Source organism: Neophocaena asiaeorientalis, unplaced genomic scaffold (genome assembly GCF_003031525.2).
Source record: "Neophocaena asiaeorientalis asiaeorientalis breed wild unplaced genomic scaffold, Neophocaena_asiaeorientalis_V1.1 scaffold491, whole genome shotgun sequence".
Classification (NCBI taxonomy): domain Eukaryota; kingdom Metazoa; phylum Chordata; class Mammalia; order Artiodactyla; family Phocoenidae; genus Neophocaena; species Neophocaena asiaeorientalis.
The window spans coordinates 598,189-625,711 of NW_020185318.1; the positions used below are offsets into that span (position 1 = coordinate 598,189).

Sequence of the window (27,523 nt, forward strand, 5' to 3'; positions counted from 1 at the left end):
GGTATATTTATATTCTGTTTCACATTTCTTAATTCAAGGGTTTTATAGCCAGATTCCCCTCCCACAGTGGAAGCAAGTTTTCTCCCCTGGCCTTTGAAGTACTGGAGGTCTCCCCTGCTGGTGGTGATCAGAGCCCCTCCCGTCTCTTTGTGGTTCTTGAGGGCCCATTCCCTGGCCCCCCACATCAGACCACAAGCTAGAATCAGAGGGCCCCCAGCAGGGAGACGTCTGAGATGGAGCTCCTGCTGTGAACGGCGCTGCTGGTGGGGAGGACGTGGGTGCGTCTGGGAAGGGGAATGAGGGGCATGAGTGTGAGGATGGGAATGAGGCAGGGAGCTGGACAGGAGACTGTCCTGTGAGACAGTCCTGTGAGACTGTCCTCCTGGACTTTGCTATCCCAGGTAAATAAAGCATGGCTGTGTCCACAGACCTGAGATCTCCCTCCCTCTGCCCACCAGAGGTGTAAATTTTCTGGTTCTCAACTCTGAGAAGCTGCATAAGGTCTCCACATAGCTCCTCTGCTCCCTCGGCAGCTTCTGACCCTTCCACGTCCTTCTGTCTTCCTCCTCCTCCTGTGGCTCCAGAAGCAGCTGCAGTAGGAGCAGTGGCCCCTGCCTCTTCTTCCTCCTCACCTGCTCCTTCTGTCCCGGTCCCACTGTCAGTGGCCAGGCCTGGTACCTTTGCAACCATGGGACTGTTCCAACTTCCAGAAACAGTGGGGGGTGGGAGGGGTGCATGAGGAAGATTCCCGAAAACTCCAGGACATAAGAGAACCCCCTACACTGTTGAAAGTCTTTGAAGGTGGGAAGAAACAGGAGTGGTCAGAAAAGATTCAGAGCCAAGAATGTGAAGTGCTTGTAATCAAGTACAAAATGTCTCAAACACCCTCCCACCACCACCACCATAATGGTTTGTCCCACTCAGGGGGCCCTCCCCTCCTAGAGATGGAATGTTCTAGAACAGGAAACAGCCCCAACCTCTCAGTAGCCTCTGGCGCCCCCCTTGCTAGGAAGGTTCTGTAGGTCCTGTTCTAGACACAGCCAGATTCTGATACTTGGTCAGGAAACTTTCTTTAAAGGGCCATATAGTAATTATTTGAGACTTTGTAAGCAAAAGACCTCTGTCCCAACTACTTGTAGCACAAAAGCAATCATAAGCAATACTTGAAGAAGTAGCTATGTTCCAGCAAATTTTTATTTATAGAAACAGACAACTGGTAGGATTTGGCCTGTAGTTTGCTAACTCCTGATCTAGATTCATGTTTCCTGTGTGTCCCATAGATATCCCAAATTCAAATGTTCATAAGTCAACCTTTTCCCCAAGAAATGATTTTCCTCCTATATCCCTGTGTTGTTCAGTATAGAAATCTCAAAATCACCAAGACTACCTCCCTTTAATAACAATCAAATCAGTCACCAAGTCTTATTGCTAATACCTAAGGAACTTTTTTTGACATCCATTCCCATTTAGGGAATGCCCCTGTTGCTTTATAAATTATCTCCCTGACTTTAATCTCTTTCTAATTCCTAATATCCTCCTAACCTTTCCTATGATCACATTACGCTCAAGCTTAAAAAAAATTGATGGCTTCATGTGACAAATTACTTGTCTTGATGTTAGGTCTCATCTCAGGCTAGCTGTCTCTATTTTCTTCTCACCCCTTATTTATGTACCCAAGGGACTAGCCATGCAGAGACACTCATGGGTTTTAACTTATTTTTCCATCTGAAAAATCAGACATTCCTTATTCGTTATATGAGCATTATATTCTGTTCTATGAACTAGTTTGAAAAAGACAACATTTATTCTTTAAGGGTTTATATCAGATAGTGACAGAGAAAAAAAATGATAAATCAGGCATTAAAGTATTACATAAGAAGGTGGTTAAGTACCAGAGGTATAAATCCCACTGTTTTAGCTCTCTTTAAAAATGTTATCATGTGTCTTCTTTCCATTTCAATTTTTGTATTTTAATTATCAGACCTTAGTGGGAGGGGTTCATGTTTTCCCTTGTTCTCGAGGGACTTCTGCAGAAAGAGCATTCAAAGCATAATGTAGAAATTGGAATGGTGAAGAAAGGGGAGATACTGGAGTCAGGGAGACCCATTAGGGGGATGCCACAGTAATTCAAAACGTAAACTAAGGGCAGTGGAATTTGGGATGGAGTGGTACATGAACAGAGCTTTTTGCTAGGTAGAATTCATGGGAATGCCAGAGAGGGGCAGGGATGAGAGAATGAGTAGGGTAATTCCCAGGTTTCTACTATAGGGAACTACGTTGATAGTGATGCTGTATACTTATATGGAGAATGAAGGAGAAACTGTTTGTGGTGGGTTCAACTTTTAGACATACGGAGACTGTGGCACATACCAGTTGAGATACCCTATAGCAGTTAGATGTGTGAGTCTAGACCTTAGGAGAGACATCAGGGCTGGAGATGTAGTATTGAGAAGTGGAAGCTGGATTTGAAGCAGTGGTTAAAATAACCCAGGGAGAGGATATAGAACAAGAAAAACAGAGTGCCTAGGACAGATCCCTAGCTTTCCTCCCTCGACCTCTTCCTTTCTGCCACTGTCCACTCTCATCGACAGTTTTATAGCTTACCTGTTTACTTCTTTGCCGTCCCTTCTTCTAGCCTCAGAACATCTTTTGCCCTACCTTTTTTATTCCTTTTATAACACTTTAAATGTGAACTTCAGCTTGTGATCACTTCCCTCCGTATGCTACCATCCTTCCACTTCTGCTTATAAACACTTTTAGGAAATAAAAGATAAATAATTTCTTTTGGCCAAAGGATTAGGGGAGGGAGAAAATGAAGACAGGGAAACCTGTTAAGATCCTACTTTAGTAGTACAGGCAAGACACTATTAGGGCTTGAACTGTGACAGGACCTAGGTGAAATATCAGATAAGGAGAGAATTTTGAAATAGAATTAGCAAAACTTGTTAGCCAACTGTATAAGGGAAATAAGTATGGAGAGGTGGAGTGGAGATGACTTTGAGGCATCTGACTTGAGCAATTAGGTAGTGTGGTTAGTGATGCCTCTAATCATGATAGATAATACAGGAGAAATAACAGACTGTAGGCAAGAGGTACTAAGTTCAGTTTGGGACTGATAAGTGCCTTCATGACAGTAATATGGAATCATAGTTAGATGGAGGTACTAGGCTGGATCTTAAGAGAGAGGATAGAACTAGAGAAAAAATATTATACATTTGGATGTCTTCAGCACTTAGTTTGTGGTTGGAATCTAGTGCTTGAACAAAATTTCTGGAGATGAAGTTTGGAGGGAGAGAAGAAAAACACAAATAAGCAAGCAAACAAAACAGAGACAGGAAACCTGAGGCCTAGGGGAAGATGGCTAACATTTTGGAGATAGCTCAGGGAAGAAAAGCCAGCAGTAGAGTTATAAGGAGTGGTTGGAGAAGTAGACAATCCTAAGTGAGAGATATCTTAGAAGTAACAAGAGATTTAGAAAGTTGAAGGAGAGTTACAAGTTTCAAACTATGCATGGAGGTAAGATAGGCTGAGGGTGCACAAGAGGTCATTAGATTTGGCTAGTAAGATGTCCTTGAGTCTAATGATAGAAATTCAAAAGAATTATGGGGAAGAAACCAAATGTTAGTGGGTCATAGAGTGAAGTTATAGCAGCATGCAGAAATTTTGAATGTTTACCAGTCTTTTAAGACCTCTGACAGTGACAGTTATGGTGGGTAGGCAGGGATCAGAGAATAGATCATGGAGGCATAGGGTATGACAGCTTAGTTGCTAAGACAACTAACTTATATAATTGTCAACACAAAGATAGAGAGAATTTTCTGGCTACTGTATGAGGAGCAAGATAACCACATATAAAGAAAGCTCGGTGCTTTTGAAGTATTTACAATGTAACTTGGGCGATAAAGCAAAACTTTTGTGAATATTATAAGAATAATTATAAAACTACTTTTTGACAGATACAAAAATATCAGTGTAATCTAAATAGGAAGCAGTGAAGAAGTAAGAAATACAGTTGACCTTTGAACAACATGGGTTTGAACTGCATGGGTCCACATAGGTGCCAGTTTTTCTCAATAGTAAATACTACAGTATTACACAATCCACAGTTGGTTGAATCATGGATGCAGAACCACAGATGGAGGAACCATTTATATGGAGGGCCAACTATAAGTTATATGTGGATTTATGATTGCACAGAGCATTGGCACCCCTAACCTCCTCACTGTTCAACTGTAGTTATAGTCAGTGAAAAATTGTCTTCAACCAAACAATAAATCAGGGGTCACTCGTAACATGTTGTGGGTTATGATAGTGGCGGGGAATCTTTTGAATTTCCCTTGATTATTCCCTTACCTTTACCCACATGTCAGTCAGCCACTGGCAACAGATTTTTAACTAGTTACCCACACCCCTAGGTGGCAGATTGCAATTGCTTTCCTTGAGAATGGTGACGAACTTGCCACAGGAAAGATCCAAAATTCTCAGTGATCTATGAGTGGGTTATTTTACACACACACACACACACACACGCACACGCACACACACAGACAATTTTTTTATTGAGTAGGTATCAGACCTAACTACTCCACCCCCAGATAAATTATAGGTTTTTTTGAATTCAGGGTGAATGATATTTTGATAACAAATTTTTATCTTGAGCCAGTAGTTTTTAGAATATATATAATTTCTATTGTAACCTGGTCCATTGGCTACTCTTTCTTTAAACAACAAAACAAAGCATCTAGATTTACTTTACAGTTTGGTTTGGGAGTCAGTGGATAATGTATTAATTATACAGTGGTGATGATGTAAGAGGGGGTTACTTTCTATGGAGCACTTACCACACGTCAGGTACTGTGCTAAGAGCTTTAAATTAACTCATTGTTGAGAGACAATTCCCTATGGATCTCTTGCATTTCTGCATGGCTTATGCACAGAGGCACTGTCCCTTGTCCCAGATTATCTTTTCAGGGATGTATGTATAGAGAACAGTCGTAAAAGGTAGAAATTGCACCTCCCATCAGAGCAACTGACAGTTTTGCTTGCAGCCTTGGAAAATATAGATAGTATCTCCCTCTGGAGCAAAAGGCAGGCATGCCTGTGTCCCATTATTAAAGAGTTGTGCCTCCTAAGCTTGGGATTCCTGTCCTGTAATGCAGCCTACTGCTTGTGCTGGTGTCATCTGGCCCTCTTTGTATTGCCTTGTGGGAACTGGGTTTGGGGAAGCAAAACAAATGCTGATATTCTGGCTATTTCTATTGCTGTGAATAATTAACTGTCCATTGTTTCTGACCCAAGAGTCTCTTGTCTTCTACCAACACCCATGAAAATTGGAAGTATGGTAAAAATCTCAGACCCTACATGGTTTTTAACACTTGTGTAACAAAACAACCCTATTAGGATAACTTTTATTATTCACATTTTACATATACAAAAATGAAGCTCAGTGACCTGTCTAAAGATCCATGGTTAGGGCATGATAGAGTAGGGATTTGAAACGAAGCCTCTCTGACTGTAGTGGCCACGTTCCCAAGCAGTGAGAATTCTCAAGTCCAGTTCAGTTCAAGTCCCTGGGTTGACCTTTTCTTGGACTGCATCAAGAACCATTAGGAAATTATGTTTGAATAGTCCTGGGTTGGAGATTATCAATGTCATTCCAAACGTTGAGTGTTCATTTCAGCAGGGGAGAAGTTAATAAAGTATTCCCTGTTCACACCTCCAATGAATCCTTGTTTGTTTATTAACTGTGTTTCTGCCAATTGGAACAAATGTACATAAATTCAAACCTATTATATTGACATTATTATAGACTAGAGATATCACCCATGAAAGATAACATTGTTTATTAAAAAACAAACAAAAAACACAAAAATCCCTGAACTCTTCACAACTATAAATAAGGTTATTTGCTTATGGACTGAAAAGTAGAAAAGTGAAATTTTCAAAAGATCTTGTATTCCCTCAACTTATTATAGCACAGATATTTTTTGTTATTGTGTTAAGTTTACATCTGCTTTTTTTAATATACCCAATCAAGCATGGCACATAGAAGTTTCTCAAAAATGTCATATGAATTCATCTAAAAGGTTGTGGCTCTTCATAAAATGATAATATCAAGAAATTGGTCAGAGCTTTGGCCCTCTTGGTCTTTTCTTGAAAAGAGACTTTATTTTTCAGAGAAGTTTTAGGTTCATGATAAAATTGAGAGGAAGATACAGAGATTTCCCATATACCTCCTGCCCACATACGTGCATACACCATTATCAACATCTCTCATCAGAGTGGAACATTTGTTACAATTGATTAACCTACATTGACACATCATTATCACCCGAAGTCCATAGTTTTCATTGTGGTTCACTCTTGGCATTGTACATTCTATGGGATTGGACAAATGTATAGTGACATGTATCTACAGTTATAGTATCATAACGAGTATTTTCACTACCCTAAAAATCCTCAGTACCCTACCTATTCATACCTCCCCCCAAATCTTGGCAACCACCGATCTTTTATTGTCTCCATAGATTTGCCTTTTCTACAAGGTCACATAGTTGGAATCCTGCAGTATGTAGCCTTTATAGAGTGTCTTTTTTTTTTCTTTCTTAGTAACATGTATTTAAGGTTCCTCCATATCTTTCCTGGCCTGATAGCTCATTTCTTTTTAGCACTAAATAATATGCCATTGTCTTAGATGTACCACAGTTTATCCATTCACCTAACTGAAAGACATCTTGGTTGCTTCTAAGTTTTGGTAATTATGAACAAAACTGCTATAAATGTCTATGTGCAGGTTTTTGTGTGGACATAATTTCTTTACTCCTTTGGATGGATACCAAAGAACATGAATACTAAATCACATGGTAAGAGTATGTTTCGATTTGTAAGAAATTGTCAAACTATCTTGCAAAGTGGCTGTACCATTTTGCATTCCTACCATTAATGAATGAGTGTTCCTGTTGATCTGCATCCTCACCAGCATTTGGTGATGTCACTTGTTCTGGATTTTGGCCATTCTGGTAGGTGTACAATAGTATCTCATTGCTTTAATTTGCATTTCCCTGATGACATATGATGTACATCTTTCCAAATGCTTATTTGCCATCTGTGTACCTCCTTTGGTGAGGTGTCTGTTAAGGTCTTTGGCTCATTTTTATGTCGGGTTATTTTCTTATTGTTAAGTTTTAAGAATTCTTTGTGTATTTGGGATAACTTTATTAGATGTGTCTGGCAAATATTTTCTCCCAGTCTGTGGCTTGTTTTCTAATTCTTTTGATACTGTTTTTGGTAGAGCAGAAGTTTTTCATTTTAATGAAGTTCAGCTTATCAATTATTTCTTTCATGGATCATGCCTTTGGTGTTGTAATTTTAAAAAATTATTGCCATATCCAATGTCATCTAGGTTTTCTTCTATGTTGTCTTCTAGGAGTTTTATAGTTTTGCATTTTATATTTAGGTCTGTGACCCATGCTGAGTTACTTTTAGTGATGGGCGTAAGGATCTGTGTCTAGATTCATTTTTTTTTGCATGTGGATGTGCAGTTGTTCCAGTACCATTTGTTGCAAAGACTGTCTTTGCTCCATTGTATTGCCTTTGCTTCTTCGCCAAAGATCCGTTGAGGGCTTCCCTGGTGGTTCAGTGGTTAAGAATCCTCCTGCCAATGCAGGGGACACGGGTTCGAGCCCTGGTCCGGGAAGATCCCACATGCTGCGGAGCAACTAAGCCCGTGTGCCACAACTACTGAGCCTGAGCTCTAGAGCCCACGAGTCACAACTACTGAAGCCCATGAGCCTAGAGCCCATGCTCCACAACAAGAGAAGCCACTGCAATGAGAAGCCCGTGCACTGCAAGGAAGTGTAGCCCCCGCTTGCTGCAACTAGGGAAAGTGTAGCCCCCATGCAGCAAAGAAGACCCAACGCAGCCAAAAATAAAATAAGTTTTTTAAAAATGAAGGCAAAGGAAAGATTTCTCAGATTAAAAAAATAGGGAGGGTGGGAGGGAGGGAGATGCAAGAGGGAAGAGATATGGGAACATATGTATATGTATAACTGATTCATTTTGTTGTAAAGCAGAAACTAACACACCATTGTAAAGCAACTCCAATAAAGATGTTTAAAAAAAAAGATCAGTTGACTATATTTATGTGGATTTATTTCCAGGCTCAACATTCTATTCCATTGATCTATTTGTCTATTATTTTCCCATTATCACAATGCCTTAATTACTATAGCTTGATGGTAGACCTTGAAGTCAGGTAGTGTCAGTCCTCCAGCTTTGTTCTTCTCAGTATTGTAATTATCATCATATAGATCTTGTAAATATTTTGTTAGATATATATCTATGTGTTTCATTTAGGGTTTTCTAAAATATAAATGGTATTGTGATTTTAATTTCAAATTTAAAACTTGTTCATTTCTGACATATAGGAAAGCAATTGACTTTTGTGTATTAACCTTATACCCTGCAACCTTGCTATAAATGCTTATTAGTTCCAGGCATATTTTTTGTCAGTTCTTTCAGATTTTCTACATAGAAAATCATGTAATCTATGAATTTTCTTGTCTACTGCATTAACTAGGACTTCCAGTATAATGTTGAAAAAGAGTAGTGAGAGAGGACATACTGCCTTATTCCTGGTCATTGTCGGAAAGCTTCTAGTTTCTCACCCTAAGTATGTTAGCTGTAGGGTTTTTTGTAGATATTCTTTATCAAGTTGAGGAATTTCCTCTCTAGTCCTAGTTTACTGAGAGTTTTTATTATGAATGCGTTTTGGATTTTGTCAAATGCTTTTTCTGTGTCTACTGATCTGATCATGTGATTTTTTCTACTTTAGCTTGTTGATATGATGGATTACATTAATTGCTTTTTTTTTTTTTTTTGCGGTACGCGGGCCTCTCACTGTTGTGGCCTCTCCCGTTGCGGAGCACAGGCTCCGGACGCGCAGGCTCAGCGGCCATGGCTCACGGGCCCAGCTGCTCCGCGGCATGTGGGATCTTCCCAGACCAGGGCACGAACCCGTGTCCCCTGCATCGGCAGGCGGACTCTCAACCACTGCGCCACCAGGGAAGCCCCATTAATTGCTTTTTGAATGTCGAACCAGGATAAATCTCACTTGGTTGTGGTGTATAATTCTTTTTATACATTACTGGATTTGATTTGCTAACATTTTGTTGAGGATTTTGCATCTATGTTCATGAGAAATATTGGTCTGCAGTTTTCTTTTAATGTCTTTGGTTTTGGTATTAGGGTAATGATGGCCTCATAGAATGAGTTAGAAAGTATTCCTTCTGCTTCTTTCTTCTGAAAGAGATTATAGAGAATTGATATAATTTCTTTCTTAAATATTTGATAGAATTTACCAGTGAATCTATCTGGGCCTGGTGCTTTCTGTTTTGGAAGGTTATTAATTATCTATTCAATTACTTTAATAGCTATACGTCTATTCATATTGTCTGATTCTTCTTGTATGAGTTTTGGCAGATTCTGCCTTTCAAAAAATTGGTCCATTTCATCTAGGTTATCAGATTTGTGGGCATAGAGCTGTTCACAATATTCCTATGTTATCCTTTTAGTATTCATGGGATTTGTATGTCCCCTCTTTTATTTCTGATATTAGTAATTCATATCCTCCCCCATTTTTTCTCCTCTTGGTCTTTTAAAGTATTAACATTTCATGTTTGCAGTTATATGTACTTATTTCTGCACTCATCTGAAAGTCTCCTTTTCCACACAAATATGTTTTTCAGTAAAATCTTCTTATTTTATAATGATTCTCAAGAAATGGAACTCACCAAAGGGCCTAATATCCTGTTTGTTAATTCATTTGTTTCCCTTCCCTGAATTTGGTATAATATCAGTTCATAGTTCTTTTGGTTTGAGGACAATATCATCCAGTAATGGTAGATTGATTAATTGATAGTTATGCATAGTGGTCAATTCACATTTCAAAAATATCAGAAAACAAACTTGGTTTTAGTTTACTAACCATTAGATAGTTCTGTGATTTTCAAGGAAAGTATTTTGAAATGAAGATAAGACAGTTGAAGGAACCATTTAGAAAAGTTTCAACTATATCCTGACACATATTTTCTGGGCTTCTGCTCTTAGATATGAAAGAATTCCCTAATTTATTTAGTTTATTTTCAGTAGGTTAGCCCTGGTGATACAGCAAATGCACTTAAACTCATATTTTGAAATACAACTTTAGATTTTATAATATTAGCATGTTTTATAAATGGGAATTGGAAAGGGGCATCTGTATTTCTCATGTATGTTTTAAACCCTAGGTCTCACTTTTCCCCTTAGGGAACCCAAGATGATCAACATTGTCCCTTAGAAATATTTCTGCAAAAAAAGTGTATAAATTATGACCTAAAGTAACTAACATTAAACCTTTGGAATAGAAAGCAAGGTTTATTTACAAATTTGAAAATTCTGTGCTGTGCATTTTAATAACAGTGTTCTTTAAGTGTTATCTTTACACATCTGCATTTCTTTCTGTGAGCATCCCCAAGGTGGTGTGGATAACCATGAGTTAGTTCAGCTGATAGCACCAAATTCTGAGAGTGGCCAGGGGCTAACAGCCAGAACCTTGGTTCTAAGCCACTGACCAGCTATATGATCTTGACTAAGTTATTTATCCTCTCTGTTTTACTCCTATACAAAATGTAGATGATACTTACCATGCACCTTTTCCTGGATTATTGCCAGAATTAAGTAAGACAAGAGATATGGAAATACTTGAAAGATTACAAATGTATACAATTGTAAGGCATTGCTGCAACATCACTGTGAAGACCCTTTGCTCATGTTGAGCCTGAATGTGCTCCTTGTCCCCCTCAGGATGTGAAGGGAAGACAGAAAAAAGTACAATTCCCATTCTTGCACACTCGTCAGTCTGCCTCCTCAAACTTGCACAGCTCTAATTGTACCTAATGAAAGAAAAGTAACATTTTTATGTCCCAGTTGTAGGAAACATTTTAAATAGAACTGGCCTGCGGCATTTTTCAAAGTAAAATCTATATAATGCAAGATTGTTAACAGGAACTGTGCCAGGGCTGGATTACACAACTAATCAAAATCAATCTGAGTCTCAGACTGTCAGGCATCCTTGATCACACCTCCCCCAAGTCAGCAATGGAAACAACAGGACTCACACCAGGCCTTGTCTTGAGTTCCGGAGAATTTGGTCGTCATCAAGGACTTCATACTAGGGCTTGCTCATGGGGTAACAAGCAATCTGTCAGCAGGCTTTTACACGGTAAAGACCAGAGCAAGAGTGAATTCATGCAGAGCCCTGGTCAAGATTGTTTGTGGATAAGGGTTAGAGAATATTTCCTCCTTCAACCTATCAGCCATTCCCAGGGTGGGTTCCCTGCCCTCATCCTCATCCCAAGTTAATGAAAGTGCTGCTGGCATGACCTACATAGTGTATACTTTGGGCATTTTGGAGAGGGAACACGAAAACTTGCCTAGGGGTCTGAGCTTTATTATAGAAGGTGTTTGTCTAAGAAACTTGCAAAAGACTTAGTGGAACTCTTACTAACAATTCGACATCCGAAGTTCTGGCTTTTGCCTAGTAGCTGGTATTCACAGTACCTGGAAGTTCCTTCTTGCCTTAGTTGCTTTCTCTTGATTAACTTCTTTTTGTGTCTAGGTCAGTATATCTTTTTTTTTTTTAAACATCTTTATTGGGGTATAATTGCTTTACAATGGTGTGTTAGTTTCTGCTTTATAACAAAGTGAATCAGCTATACATATACATATGTTCCCATATAGTATATCTTTTTGATCCTTTCAGACCTTCATGGCGCACTGGTACTAGGCCTTTTGCCTAACTGACCTCTTCTAGACTCTTTTCTCTCAAGTGGCACCCCAGGCCAGTGGCATATCTTAACCCATCACTGCCAATGTATTGTTTTTATTATACTGGTGATTGTTCACAATTACTACATCACATATAAATTATAATTATTAATTTATCAACAATATATGTAGGAACTAATATAAGCGGTAATAACAATTCTAATGGCAGTCTATTAAATATTTACTATGGGTCAGATGCTGTGTTATATGTTTTATATTTGCTTAATAGTTACAGCAGCCTGGAGAGGTCAGATATTATAACCATTCCAACTGAAAACAGTAAACTTGTTTTTGCTTAAGTTTGTATAATAAAAGAGCTTCCTCCTCCAAACTCCAGTGGAGCCACCATAAAGGATTTCTTATCCTCATTTTTCAGCTGAGGAATCTGAGACTGAGAGATGTTACATAACTTGCTCAAGGACACAGAGCTAGTTGAACCTAGTGGATCTTAGTTCAAAGCTAGTGCTTTGTTCTGAAACCACTATATTATATTGGTCCCTTACTTAGTCTACCCTATTTTATCCTCAGGACTAAATAGATCTGGGATAGTAAGCTCCTTTCAGGGAACTGTACATTCTGTCTAATACTTCAATTGTTGAGACTGCTGGACAACAGCTCTCTCTCCCTGGGTTTGTAACACAAAAATGGGAAGATATTTAACAAGTAAGTCTCTTTCACCTGTATGGATGGACACCATGGAACAGATATGATCAAAGTCTGTGACATTAACAACTGTTCATAATATTTTACATACTTAGCAGAGGTGATTTTCTTTCTGCTTCATTTAAAACTTTTTAAAAACTGTGACCATTTATCTTCCTTCCATCCCCTATACATACCCTAGTCCTCCTTGTCTCCCAGATATAGTCATTATAGTTTTTTCTTTGCTGGTATGCTGATGCACCAAATTTGGCTAATCCTTACCCTGGTGGTACAAGAATACCTGCAGAATTATCTTGAGTCATATTTAAACAGGGAATGTGATATTTGACCAGCCACATACACACATGAATCTGTAGAATGGGGATGGGGTGGTTAGTTCCATAATGAGTTTATGCAAAAGTAGAACAGAGAAGACATGTCTCTTGAATACATACCTTTTGATGCCCACACATTTAATCAACTAACATTTACTAAGCCCTTGCTATCAACTTAGATCCCAGGAATAGAGTGATGAACAAGAACAACGAATTCTTTGCTCACACTTAACAAAAAGCACATGATAGAAAATCAAAGAGAAGAGCAAGTATAAACAACCATGGCTCAAATAGGCTTAGTATATTCAAGAAACAGAGTAAATACCATTGCGACTGCACCCTAATGAGTGAAGGACAGAATGTTACAATAGGCCACATCACGTAGGATGTTAAAGAAAGCAAGAAGACATGGGCATGTTTAGCACTGAAGTATTGAAAATGGAGTCAAGAAGAGCCAAATTGATTGAACCAAATTTTACCTTATTGGCTGAGACTTAAAAACATTTCTGGTGGCTTTAGATTCATGGCTCTTAAAGAAGCTGTCAAGCATCTCTTAGTAGAATTAAATGTCCTTACATTTGATCCCTAGTGGGCCTATATTAAACCCTAAGAACCTACACTGAGGAAGAGAGAAAAGCAATAGTTCACAATCTACATTGTATAATGGGGTTACATCTGAATATCAGAATGGAAGTGCATCTTCAGATGACACAGGCATCACATAGTCAGGAGTACTTGCCAGTAATTAACTTCACTAGAAATCCAAGTAGCAGTCATTTTGATTAACTTAGTTTGTAAACCCAATGGGCAGCAGCCATCTGCACTCCTGTGTTTTGTATGGTGTCTGGCATATAGTGAAAATTCAATATTGTGAAATTTCAATGAAGTACAAACAGTAGCAATCATTTGAGGCCATCTTAAAATTATTGGTTGGCATGTTAATCCCATTTATCAGGATTGTTTTTACTTAGTTGTAAAAATACTCGGTTTTGAATTATCCCTGGCACTTTTGTTTTTTAACAGCAGGTATCCCTTGATGTTTAGAACACATATGATTCTGAAATGTCTCACCAAGAGATTTACAGTTGACCTTCTTTTGAGTCTTACCAGGCTGCTTCTGATCTCTTCCTCATACTTTCCAGATTTCTTTTGTGTGGTTGATATCTTCTGGAGTCTAGGTAGAGTAGGGTAGGGAAATGTCATGGGATATACATAGGGAAATGGAGGCAGAATTCAATTTCATAAATACCCTTCTATTATGGGTTAGCCCATTAATGTCCAATTTCTAAAGCAGCTTTATGGTAAAATTCAATGTTGAAATTCCTTTATAATTCTAGTTTTGATGAATAAAATTAATCCACTCTGCTAGGATTTGTTCTTTGTAGGAACCCAAATTTGACCCCTGACATATCTCAGTCAACACCTTAAAAAGCTATGTGAGTTAACGGGTATCTTCTGTATGTTGATCTGTTTTTATTTTTAATTTTTATTTTATATTGGAGTATAGTTAATTAACAATGATGTGCTAGTTACAGGTGTACAACAAAGTGATTCAGTTATACCCATACAAGTTGTTGATCTGTTTTTTGGTATGTATCCTATAAAAGAAAATGTTGGCTTAGAAACCAATGGCAAAATTAACAATCCTTGGAATACCTGTTAAGGGACTGGCCATAAGGGCAAACCAGAAATGGCTATAGCCTTAGTTATGGACTTTCTCATAAGTTTTTGCTATCAGATTGTCAACATAGCAACGTTTACCACTGGGAAAGCAGTCTGACTGTTTTACATTTCAGAAGATGGGTACAGCTGCTCTATGTAGCTATCTCATGGTCAGAGATGTCCACATTAGCATTTTGTTCCATATCTTCATGTCAGTTGAAGTAGAAAAATTTTCTGTGTTGTTTCCATGTTGTTTCTGATTTCTAGGCAAGGTCCTAAGTGGAAAAGTCAATATTCTTGAAATATACAGAGTAAAAACATAGGTGTAAACACCCAATAAAGCCATTTTCTATTTCTCTATTCTTACAGAAACTCGACATATTGCATGAAGGTGTCAATGTCCTTGACTGTTGCAGAGAATGAATCAGGTCTGTGCTACAATAGCAGGATCCGCTATTTGGAAAAATCTGAAGTCACTAAAAGAAAGGAGATATCCTGCCCAGACATGGATGACTTTAAAAAGTCCAATCAGGAGCCTGATGTTGTGTGGTACAAGGTAACTCAGCATAATGTTAAATGCATTTTTTTACCCTAAGTCAATAGCTGGCTTGGGGAGATAAAAAGGGGGAGATTTTATTTTGAGTTTTTGGTATTAGATATTTCACTGAGAAGAATCAGCAGATCCACAGCTAAATAATTCAGAGCTATGATCCCTATATATTACTGGTTTTCATGTACTTCCATCAGCAGGTGTCAGAAGCAATCCCAGCTTCTCTAATGACTAAAAATAAGGAAAATATCCCTTTACCCCAACTCATGAGAGCAAATGGGAAGAAGAGTGAAGATTGAAATAATACATGAAAGAAATTATTTGAGGGACCTAGAAATATTATTCACTGTTAGGAACAAAGGCCCATCTTTACAAGGAATGGTGCTTACAAAAAATAACAACGATTATCATGGTCTATATTGTGAGAACCACTGCAGTCAGTGCAGAGGAGAGAAATGGGCCCAGTGAAGGATATGTGAACACTGGAAATAATGTGTTTATCTGGAAATAAACCACACTCAAAGGTTGTACAGATGAGAGTTGAATGAAGGAACTGTTTACAGTGTGGTTAGGGTTAAGGGAACCAAAAAAGGAAAAAGCTGTAAATTACCGCTCCTAGGTCTAGAGTGGCAAGGGGAAGCAGCTGTATCTCTGGAACCTGGAAGGAGCGGAGCAGGCCTGTCAAGAACTGTGGCCTTAGAGGAGCATGTTAACTGTGGAAAACAGAAAGGGAGTGGACAGGATGGACACCCTAACCCCTCTTAACTCCCGCCTTCTGGTTTCTTGCTAGTGTCTTCCTCCCACCATGTGAGTTCAAACAGAATTCAGAAAGCAAAACCATGGGGTAGAATCAATAGTCTTCAGCTTCTCTGGGCCCAGAGTAGGTCAGACAAAGGCAGAGCATGGATCTAGGGCAGGAAGCAGAAAAATAAACATACAACCTTTCAACTATGATATTCTGGCTGCGAGCCTGGGGCACTGTGGTTCTAAAAGAGGACTGAGCACCCTCTGCCACCTCTGAGCCACACTGGTTGGCCCATGGTGACCATATATGACTATATATGGTGGCCAGAGGTGGCCAAGGGGGTTTTCTGCACAAGTACTATGCACATTATTGCAACCAAACACACATAAAAGGTAGGACAGGTTGTTTCTGTAGTATCTGGCAGACCCTCAGTTTCCAGGAAAGCCTAAACCCTAGCTCCTACAGTTGTCAGGTGCTTTTACATTTGGAAATTCCTCTATCTTCATACCTGGGGGAACTCGACAAGAGACAGAAAGAGCATGTCCTGAACTAGAACCTCAAGTCTCTTTGTGAAGTGTCATCCTCCTTTTTTTTTTCTTAATATTCTGACACATAAAAAGGAACATGATGTTCATTATGCATAAATATAGAATATCCATACTTAGTGGGACCCTTCATGCCATCATCAGCCTTGTTAGTAGTTCTTTTTTTTTTTATTTTTTTTTTTTTTTTTTTTTGCCCCACCAGGGATCTTAGTTCCCTGACCAGGGATCAAACCTGCTCCCCCTGCAGTGGAGGTACAGAGTCTTAACCACTCGACAACCAGGGAAAGTCCTAGCCTTGTTAGTATTTCTTAATCACTTACTATGTGCCATTTGCTGTGCTAAGCTTGGTCTCTATATTATCTCACTTAAGTCTCAATGCAACTCTGTGTGGTGGGTGCTATTATCATCATTTAACAGAGGAAAAAAATTGAGTCTTACAGGAATGTAGAGATTTGTCCAAAGCTACTCAGCTAACAAAGCTTCGTTTTATATTCAAGGCAGTGTGGTTCCAGAGTCCATTTTCTTAATCACTAACCTCTCCTGCAATAGACCTGGAGCTAAACCCAGCCTCAATTGCAGGCACTTCTTTAAGATGAGTAAAAAAAGTTTTATTTCAATTTTATAGTTCAGGAAGGGAGGTTGACTAGCTCAAGGGTTAGCAGCTAGGAGTAAACTCCAGGTCATCAGCTTTCTCTTACAGTGTTCATTCTATCTCATATTTCTGTCTTTTCACTAAATTCTTTTTTCTCCTTTCTTCACATCTCTATACATCACCATAGTCATTGTCTACCAAAGCAGTTTATTCCTTGGAAAAAGCTAACCCTCACTCTTTCTTAGAAATGGACCAATGATGGTGAAACAAAGGGCTTTTCCAGCTCTGCCTGGATAATAACATTTAATATTTGTATAACATTTTACAATTGATAAATAATAAGCATAATGATAGGTAATATTTATTAAGTACTTACTATATGCCAGACTCCATTTTAAGTGCTTTAGATGGATTAACTCAACTTCTAGTTTCTCAGTCTCAATCTTATGTCTTATGTAGGTATTATTATTATCCCCATTTTACAAAAGACGTGACTGGAGACTCAGACAAGTTAAGTGACTCAACAAATGTCACACAGCTGTTTGTGACTGGCAGTTTGGCTCCTGGGCCCTTGCACTTAGCCATTACACTATACAAACGGATCAGGATAAAAAATTAAAACCAAAAGTTAAAGAGTCTGTGAAGCTCCCAAATGCATTGTTAACCCCACTTTTCACACATGGTTTTAAGTAAATCCTTGAAAAATTGATTGACATATTAGGAAAACGTTTCCTTTTTAGCCAATACTTCGATAATCTGCCTTGCTTGCTTTGTAGTCTGTGCATTTCCTACCAGACTGAACATGAAGTGATTTTGCTCTGGCTACAACAATGAAAAAAGGAGGACACATTGGTCTGGAGTTAATTCTGGTGCATATCCAAAGTTAGAAATGTACAATGTATTATCTCCAGTGTTTTAACAGTGAAAAGTATGTGTTGCATGATCCTTTTCCCAGTCTTCTTTTCAAATATATGTAATCTTTAAACTTGTTTACTTTCCAACCATCCTGTTATGGCAGGCCTTTGAGGACTATTCTTCCATGCCTGCAGGTAATCACAGCTGAATAGGAAGGTAGAGGTGGCTCATATGGCACTGGGGCGTGTTCATAAAGATGAATGAGTAAGCCTATTCTGGTATTTTTTTTTTTTTTTTTTTTTTTTGGCCACGCTGCATGGCATGTGGGATCTTAGTTCCCTGACCAGGGATCAAACCTGCACCCCCTGCAGTGGAGGTACAGAGTCTTAACCACTCGACAACCAGGGAAAGTCCTAGCCTTGTTAGTATTTCTTAATCACTTACTATGTGCCATTTGCTGTGCTAAGCTTGGTCTCTATATTATCTCACTTAAGTCTCAATGCAACTCTGTGTGGTGGGTGCTATTATCATCATTTAACAGAGGAAAAAAATTGAGTCTTACAGGAATGTAGAGATTTGTCCAAAGCTACTCAGCTAACAAAGCTTCGTTTTATATTCAAGGCAGTGTGGTTCCAGAGTCCATTTTCTTAATCACTAACCTCTCCTGCAATAGACCTGGAGCTAAACCCAGCCTCAATTGCAGGCACTTCTTTAAGATGAGTAAAAAAAGTTTTATTTCAATTTTATAGTTCAGGAAGGGAGGTTGACTAGCTCAAGGGTTAGCAGCTAGGAGTAAACTCCAGGTCATCAGCTTTCTCTTACAGTGTTCATTCTATCTCATATTTCTGTCTTTTCACTAAATTCTTTTTTCTCCTTTCTTCACATCTCTATACATCACCATAGTCATTGTCTACCAAAGCAGTTTATTCCTTGGAAAAAGCTAACCCTCACTCTTTCTTAGAAATGGACCAATGATGGTGAAACAAAGGGCTTTTCCAGCTCTGCCTGGATAATAACATTTAATATTTGTATAACATTTTACAATTGATAAATAATAAGCATAATGATAGGTAATATTTATTAAGTACTTACTATATGCCAGACTCCATTTTAAGTGCTTTAGATGGATTAACTCAACTTCTAGTTTCTCAGTCTCAATCTTATGTCTTATGTAGGTATTATTATTATCCCCATTTTACAAAAGACGTGACTGGAGACTCAGACAAGTTAAGTGACTCAACAAATGTCACACAGCTGTTTGTGACTGGCAGTTTGGCTCCTGGGCCCTTGCACTTAGCCATTACACTATACAAACGGATCAGGATAAAAAATTAAAACCAAAAGTTAAAGAGTCTGTGAAGCTCCCAAATGCATTGTTAACCCCACTTTTCACACATGGTTTTAAGTAAATCCTTGAAAAATTGATTGACATATTAGGAAAACGTTTCCTTTTTAGCCAATACTTCGATAATCTGCCTTGCTTGCTTTGTAGTCTGTGCATTTCCTACCAGACTGAACATGAAGTGATTTTGCTCTGGCTACAACAATGAAAAAAGGAGGACACATTGGTCTGGAGTTAATTCTGGTGCATATCCAAAGTTAGAAATGTACAATGTATTATCTCCAGTGTTTTAACAGTGAAAAGTATGTGTTGCATGATCCTTTTCCCAGTCTTCTTTTCAAATATATGTAATCTTTAAACTTGTTTACTTTCCAACCATCCTGTTATGGCAGGCCTTTGAGGACTATTCTTCCATGCCTGCAGGTAATCACAGCTGAATAGGAAGGTAGAGGTGGCTCATATGGCACTGGGGCGTGTTCATAAAGATGAATGAGTAAGCCTATTCTGGTTGTCCTTGGAATGTAAGAGATATGCATAAGGGGGCTGTAACTCCTCTATCTGAACTCTGTTAGCAAAAGTAAGTGAGGAGAGGGGCTACACTTTCAGCACTTCCTCCTGACGCTATGTATGGGGCTTAAATATTAGAACAGAATATACAATTATGTTAATGCTTTTGGAAACATATTTGAAATGAGAGATAAAGATTATTTTCTTTATTGAACTAAGAACACAAGAACAACCTCATTATTCACTGAGAACACTTGACACAAGAGTGTAGAGTCCCTTTATCCCATTTCTAAACAAAAGAATTCCCTAACCTTAATAGGACATTAGCAATGAAAATACAAATACGTTCCTTGGGGTAAAACGCATATCTATGTCATTAGTTACCTCTGCTGATAAAAGGCTGATGTTAATGAAGTCAAGTCTTCCAGTTTGAATCCTCCTTTTTCTTGCCACAATTATCTTAATTTCAGATGTTTGCCGTTGGTTATAATGGAGTGGTTGAGGGCATTATGGATAGGTCAGTGCAAATTCATTCATTCAGTTAGTATATATATACTGGGTCCCTACTATGTGCATGTTGACTATATATATCTAATTCATTTTTAATAGCTGTATCATAGTTCATAGGCTAGATATAACCTTGCTTTATTCAACCATTTTTCAGATGGATATTCAATTTTTTCTAGTTTTTTAAAAATAATCCAAGTATTGCAGTAAACATCCTTGAAAACATACGTATATCCTTACATCCATGGCGTACAAGATAGGAATGATCTCTGTCAGTTCTATTATTCAGTATTGTTTTGGAGGTTCTAGCTGATGCCATAAGAAAATTAAATGAAATACACTATACAAACATTGGAAAAGGAGGATAAAGTAATCTTATTTTTCAGATTGTATAATTGTATACCAAGAAAACCCAAGAGATTAAACAACAACAAAAAAAATAGAACTAATGAGATAATTTGATAAGGTAGCTTAATAAAAATATACAAACTATTCAATAATTTTTATTTTTACCAGTAATAATTGGTTAGATATGTAAAGGAAAAAATGAAATTATCCCATTTACAACAATGAAAAACTGTAAAACACTTTGGAATACATTTAACAAAGATGGGAGGAGACCTATATAAAAATATAATTTTATTGAAGGACATAAAATATAGTCTAAATTAATGGAGAGACAGAACATATTTCTGCATTGGAAGATCTCATAGAAAAAAAGATCAGTTATTCCCAATATTATATAAATAAGTAATCCAATTTGCTAAAATATGAATTTTTAGAAATTAGACAACATGATAAACATTATAACATTCATATGGATGAGTGAATATATCAGTTTTGCAAATGAAATTTTGGAAAAAAACATTAATAAGAGGGGACTTAGTCTAACTGAGACTGAACTTACTGCAAAACAGTAGCAATTAAAATAGTAAGTTTAAGAAAGCATAAATAGATCAGTTAAATAGAATAGAGAATCCAGAAACAGATAAAGTATGTATATATGAGAATTTAGTATATAATAACATATCATTTTAATGGGTTTGGAGGGGGGATAACGGCTTATTAAAAGTGATGTGCACATAATTGACAATTCACTTGCAAAAAATAGATATCTGACTCATACCATGTTTAAGAAAATTGCAGATGGATTGTGAGGAGTTAATTTCATCTCCTAAATAATAGTCTAGGAATGACCATTTCTAAATGCTGTCACTCATTACAATGAGATAAGCTTCCAAAGTTAAGAGCTTTACAGTTACTTATCTTGCTAAACATTCTGACAGTTTTCTTTCTTTTTTTTAAATGCTAAGTTGGGTAGTATGGAGTTTTTTTTTAATTTAATTTTTATTTTATATTTGAGTATAGTTGATTTACAATGTTGTGTTAGTTTCAGGTGTACAGCAAAGTGATTCAGTTATACAGATACATATATCTATTCTTTTTCAGATTCTTTTCCCGTATAGGTTATTATAGAATATTGAATAGAGTTCCCTGTGCTATACAATAGGTCCTTGTTGATTGTCTATTTTATATATAGTAGTGTGTATATGTTAATCCCAAACTCCTAATGTATGCCTCCCCCCGACATTTCCCTTTTGGTAACCATGAGTTTGTTTTCGAAGTCTGTGAGTCTGTTTCCACTTTGTAAATACGTTCATTTGAGCTTCTGCTGAAAAATCAGCTGTTAACCTTATGGGCATTCCCTTGTATGTTATTTGTTGCTTTTCCCTTGTTGCTTTAAATATTTTCTCTTTGTCTTTAAGTTTTGTTGATTTGATTAAAATGTGTCTTGGCGTGTTTCTCCTTGGGTTTATCCTGTATCGGACTCTCTGTGCTTCCTGAACTTGAGTGTTTCCTTACCCATGTTAGGGAAGTTTTTGGCTACTATCTCTTCAAATGTTTTCTCAGGCAGGTTCTCTCTCTTCTCCTTCTGGGACCCCTATAATGCAAATGTTGGTGTGTTTGAAGTTGTCCCAGAAGTCTCTTAGACTGTCCTTATTTCTTTCCACTCCTTTTTCTTTATTCTGTTTTGTGACAATTATTTCCACCAGTCTGTCTTCCAGCTCACTTATTCCTTCTTCTGCCTCATTTATTCTGCTATTGATTCCTTCTAGTGTATTTTTCATTTCAGTTATTGTATTGTTCATCTCTGTTTGTTCTTTAAATCTTCTGGTTCTTTGTTAAACATTTCTTGTACCTTCTCAGTCTGTTCCTCCATTCTTTTTCTGAGATCTTAGATCATCTTTACTATCATTATTCTGAATTTCTTTTCAGGCAGATTGCCTATCTCCACTTCACTTAGTTGTTCTTCTGGGCTTTTATCTTGTTCCTGCATCTGGAACATGTTTCTCTGCCATCCCATTTTGTCTAACTTTCTGTATTTGTGGTCTCTGTTCTGCAGGCTGTAGGATTGTAGTTCTTCCTGCTTCTGGTGTATGCCCCCTCGTGGGTGAGCTTGGTCCAAGGTTTTGTGCAGGCTTCCTGGTGGGAGGGACTGGTGCCTGTCCACTGGTGGGTGGCGCTGGGTCTTGTCCCTCTGATGGGCAGGGCTGTGTCAAGGGGTGTGTCTAGAGATGGCTGTGGGCTCAGAACAACTTTAGGCCACCTGTCTGTTGATGGGTGGGTCTGTGTTCCCACTCTGTTTGTTGTTTAGCCTGAGGTGTCCCAGCACTGGAGCCTTCAGGCTGTTGGGTGGGGCCAGGTCTAAGTGCCAAAATGGTGACCACCAGGGAAGCTCATTCTGAGGAATACTGCCTGGGGTCTCTGCCACCAGTGTCCTTGCCCCTGTAGTGGGCCACAGCCAACCCTTGCCTCCCCAGGAGAGCCTCCAAGACCCACAGGTAGGTCTGGCCCAGGCTTCTGTGGAGTCACTGTTTTGCCCACAGTCCCAATAAGTTGGGTAGTATGGAGTTTTTTTTTAATTTAATTTTTATTTTATATTTGAGTATAGTTGATTTACAATGTTGTGTTAGTTTCAGGTGTACAGCAAAGTGATTCAGTTATACAGATACATATATCTATTCTTTTTCAGATTCTTTTCCCATATAGGTTATTACAGAGCACTGAGTAGAGTTCCCTGTGCTATACAGTAGGTCCATATGAATAGAGTTCCCTGTGCTATACAATAGGTCCTTGTTGATTGTCTATTTTATATATAGTAGTGTGTATATGTTAATCCCAAACTCCTAATGTATGCCTCCCCCCGACATTTCCCTTTTGGTAACCATGAGTTTGTTTTCGAAGTCTGTGAGTCTGTTTCCACTTTGTAAATACGTTCATTTGAGCTTCTGCTGAAAAATCAGCTGTTAACCTTATGGGCATTCCCTTGTATGTTATTTGTTGCTTTTCCCTTGTTGCTTTAAATATTTTCTCTTTGTCTTTAAGTTTTGTTGATTTGATTAAAATGTGTCTTGGCGTGTTTCTCCTTGGGTTTATCCTGTATCGGACTCTCTGTGCTTCCTGAACTTGAGTGTTTCCTTACCCATGTTAGGGAAGTTTTTGGCTACTATCTCTTCAAATGTTTTCTCAGGCAGGTTCTCTCTCTTCTCCTTCTGGGACCCCTATAATGCAAATGTTGGTGTGTTTGAAGTTGTCCCAGAAGTCTCTTAGACTGTCCTTATTTCTTTCCACTCCTTTTTCTTTATTCTGTTTTGTGACAATTATTTCCACCAGTCTGTCTTCCAGCTCACTTATTCCTTCTTCTGCCTCATTTATTCTGCTATTGATTCCTTCTAGTGTATTTTTCATTTCAGTTATTGTATTGTTCATCTCTGTTTGTTCTTTAAATCTTCTGGTTCTTTGTTAAACATTTCTTGTACCTTCTCAGTCTGTTCCTCCATTCTTTTTCTGAGATCTTAGATCATCTTTACTATCATTATTCTGAATTTCTTTTCAGGCAGATTGCCTATCTCCACTTCACTTAGTTGTTCTTCTGGGCTTTTATCTTGTTCCTGCATCTGGAACATGTTTCTCTGCCATCCCATTTTGTCTAACTTTCTGTATTTGTGGTCTCTGTTCTGCAGGCTGTAGGATTGTAGTTCTTCCTGCTTCTGGTGTATGCCCCCTCGTGGGTGAGCTTGGTCCAAGGTTTTGTGCAGGCTTCCTGGTGGGAGGGACTGGTGCCTGTCCACTGGTGGGTGGCGCTGGGTCTTGTCCCTCTGATGGGCAGGGCTGTGTCAAGGGGTGTGTCTAGAGATGGCTGTGGGCTCAGAACAACTTTAGGCCACCTGTCTGTTGATGGGTGGGTCTGTGTTCCCACTCTGTTTGTTGTTTAGCCTGAGGTGTCCCAGCACTGGAGCCTTCAGGCTGTTGGGTGGGGCCAGGTCTAAGTGCCAAAATGGTGACCACCAGGGAAGCTCATTCTGAGGAATACTGCCTGGGGTCTCTGCCACCAGTGTCCTTGCCCCTGTAGTGGGCCACAGCCAACCCTTGCCTCCCCAGGAGAGCCTCCAAGACCCACAGGTAGGTCTGGCCCAGGCTTCTGTGGAGTCACTGTTTTGCCCACAGTCCCAGTGCGCGTGAAACCTTGTGTGTGCCCTTGAAGAGTGGAGTCTCTGTTTCCCTCCATCCTGTGGATCTCCTGCACACAAGCCCACTGGTCTTCAAAGCCAAATGCTCTGGGGGCTCCTCCTCCTGATGCCAGATCCCCAGGCTGGGGAACCTGACATGGGGCTCAGAACTCTCACTCCTATGGGTGAACATCTGTGATATAATTATTTTCCAGTTTGTGGGTCACCCACTCGGTGGTTATAGGATTTGATTATATCATGAAAGTTCCCCTCCTACTGTCCTGTGGCTTCTTATTTGTCTTTGGATGTAGAATATCTTTTTTGGTAGGTTCCAGTCTTTTTTGTCAATGGTTGTCCAGCAATAAGTTGTGATTTTGGTGTTTTCATGAGAGGAGGTGAGCTCAAGTCTTTCTAATCTGCAATCTTGTCTCCCAGAAAATCCTGACATTTTTCTTAAAGAGGGAAAAAGAAGGTCATTGAAGACCTTGTGATACCGCAGCCCAAATGACCGACACATTTTGGCTATAAAAATGGTTTGGCACAGCGGTTGAGAGTCCGCCTGCTGATGCAGGGGACACGGGTTCGTGCCCCGGTCCGGGAAGATCCCACATGCTGTGGAGCGGCTGGGCCCGTGAGCCATGGCCGCTGAGCCTGCGCGTCCAGAGCCTGTGCTCCGCAACGGGAGAGGCCACAGCAGTGAGAGGCCCGCATGATTTGTAACCATAAAATTACATTCCATCCTGAAAATCTTAATCTATTTAACTAGAATTTTCAAAGATACTTGTATCTGGAAGGAATGAGCTAGGAATCCCATGAAGGCTTCAATTTTGTATGCCCTAAAACCACAGTCAGTGACACAAGATTTAAGACCCGTTTATCCTTGTTTTTATCTTTAGGTATGACATTAGAAATGGGAAAATGGTTATTTATTATTTGCAAATTATAGAGAAGATGGGTTGCTATTTGAGGAATGGGTATTTAATATGTGTAAGAAGCACTGGTCTTTGAGCCTGGGGACCTGGATCCTGGTCACCATTACACCATTAATGTGGATGAGTAATTGGATGACCCTGGGCCTCTATTTTCCCACATATAAAATAGATATAACAATGTATGCCATATATCTCAGACATGTTATAAACATCTAATGACTAAAGTCCTTGATATATGCTGCTACTATAGAAAGGAAAAAGTTACATAGAAAGCTAGAAGCAAAGTTAGGACATCTCAAACTCCAATTGGGAATTTAAGATTGAGGGTTTTTAAAGTCCTGTTATTCTATATAATCTACAAACATAAAATACATCCTTTTTACTTGTACAATTTGATGTGTTTTGGCAAATATATACACCACAAACAAGGTACAGAACATTTTCATCATTGCAATTTTCTCCATGTCCTTTTGTATTCATTCCCTTCCTCCAAGCCCCAGTCCTTGCTAAAAAGATATGTTTTCTATTCCTATGGTTTTGTATTTTCCAGAATGTCATATAAATGGAATAATATGATATATAGCCTTTTGTGCCTATCTTTGCTCACTTAGCATAATTCATTTGAGATTTGTCAATGTTGTGGTATGTAACAATAGTTCATTCCTTTTATTGCTGAATAATAGTCCAATATTCCACTGTAGAGATGTACCACTGTTTAGCCATTCACCCATTGATGACCATTTGCTGCTGGGTTTTGGTGATTAGGAATAAAGATCTTATAAGGTTGAGTTTTGACTGTCCAATTTCTGGATTTATCAAAATGATATGTTTTTGTCAACTTCTATAATTATTGACATGTTTGTTTTTCTCAAATTTAACAGGAGTTTGCTATTGATTTTTCCTAAATTGTTATAAGAATCCAGACTTTAAAGGGTCTTCCTGTGTATCCTTAATGGCATTAATGACATTTGAGGGATAAAAACAGATCAAAGTAAATTAAAGCCTTTTAAGCAATGTCTCTTTTTATAATCTGACTACCTTCTATATATCCATTAGAATGATCTTTTAGAAATGCACATCCGATCATAGTGTGCCACTATTTAAAGCACTCCAATGATTCTATAAAAACTTTTAGTTAGTAGTTCCTTTTTGTTGAGTATTTACAGGGCCTGACACTGTGTCACACATGTTCATTAATTAGCTAATTCAATTCTTAGAACAGTCTTATGAGATAGGTTATAGAGTGACAGAGCTGAGATTTGAAACCTGACAGTGTACAAATATCTTAGAATGGAATTTAAGGCTTTTAGTATCTGGCCTCCGCCTACTCATTGCCACTCTCAAGAGAGCAAAACTATTCATATTTTTTTGTCCACTCCATAGTTTTTCACATCTGAGTTATTCTACACATGTTATTCCCTCTGTCCTGTATGTCCTGCTTACCTGCCTAACTTTTATATATTGTTCAAAACTCATTTCATTTGCTTATAGTAACCTATCTGTACAACAAACCTCTCTGTCATACCTAGTCTGGTATGATCTAGTCTGGTAATCTTGGATGAGCCAGCATTAGAATGACTTCAAATATTTCTTCTGTTCCTTTCTCACTTTCTTCTCCTTCTGGTATTCCCATTACATTTATGTTACATCTTTTGTACTCCTCTCACAGTTCTTGGATATTCTGTTCAATTTCTTTTCATTCTTTTTCCTCTGTTTTTTAGTTTGGGAGGTTTCTATTGATATACCTTCAAGCTCACTAATTCTTTCCAATGTTTGTGGTTTTTGAATCCCTTTTGAAAATGTATTGATATTAGTATGTACCTTATTTTGTAACCATAAAATTACATTCCATCCTGAAAATCTTAATCTATTTAACTAGAATTTTCAAAGATACTTGTATCTGGAAGGAATGAGCTAGGAATCCCATGAAGGC

The 27,523-nt window shown here is 38.4% G+C and overlaps 1 protein-coding gene across 1 annotated transcript in view; it reads left to right on the top strand.

Annotated features, from left to right (window-relative positions):
- LOC112392146 (X-linked interleukin-1 receptor accessory protein-like 2) overlaps window positions 1–27,523 on the top strand; it is a gene marked incomplete at its 3' end in the record, with an annotated part of 51,923 nt that overhangs the window by 16,590 nt on the left and 7,810 nt on the right. The window contains exon 3 of the mRNA XM_024733687.1: window positions 14,874–15,060. Coding sequence (XP_024589455.1) covers window positions 14,874–15,060 — 187 coding nt within the window. The remainder of the gene's footprint in view (window positions 1–14,873; window positions 15,061–27,523) is intronic.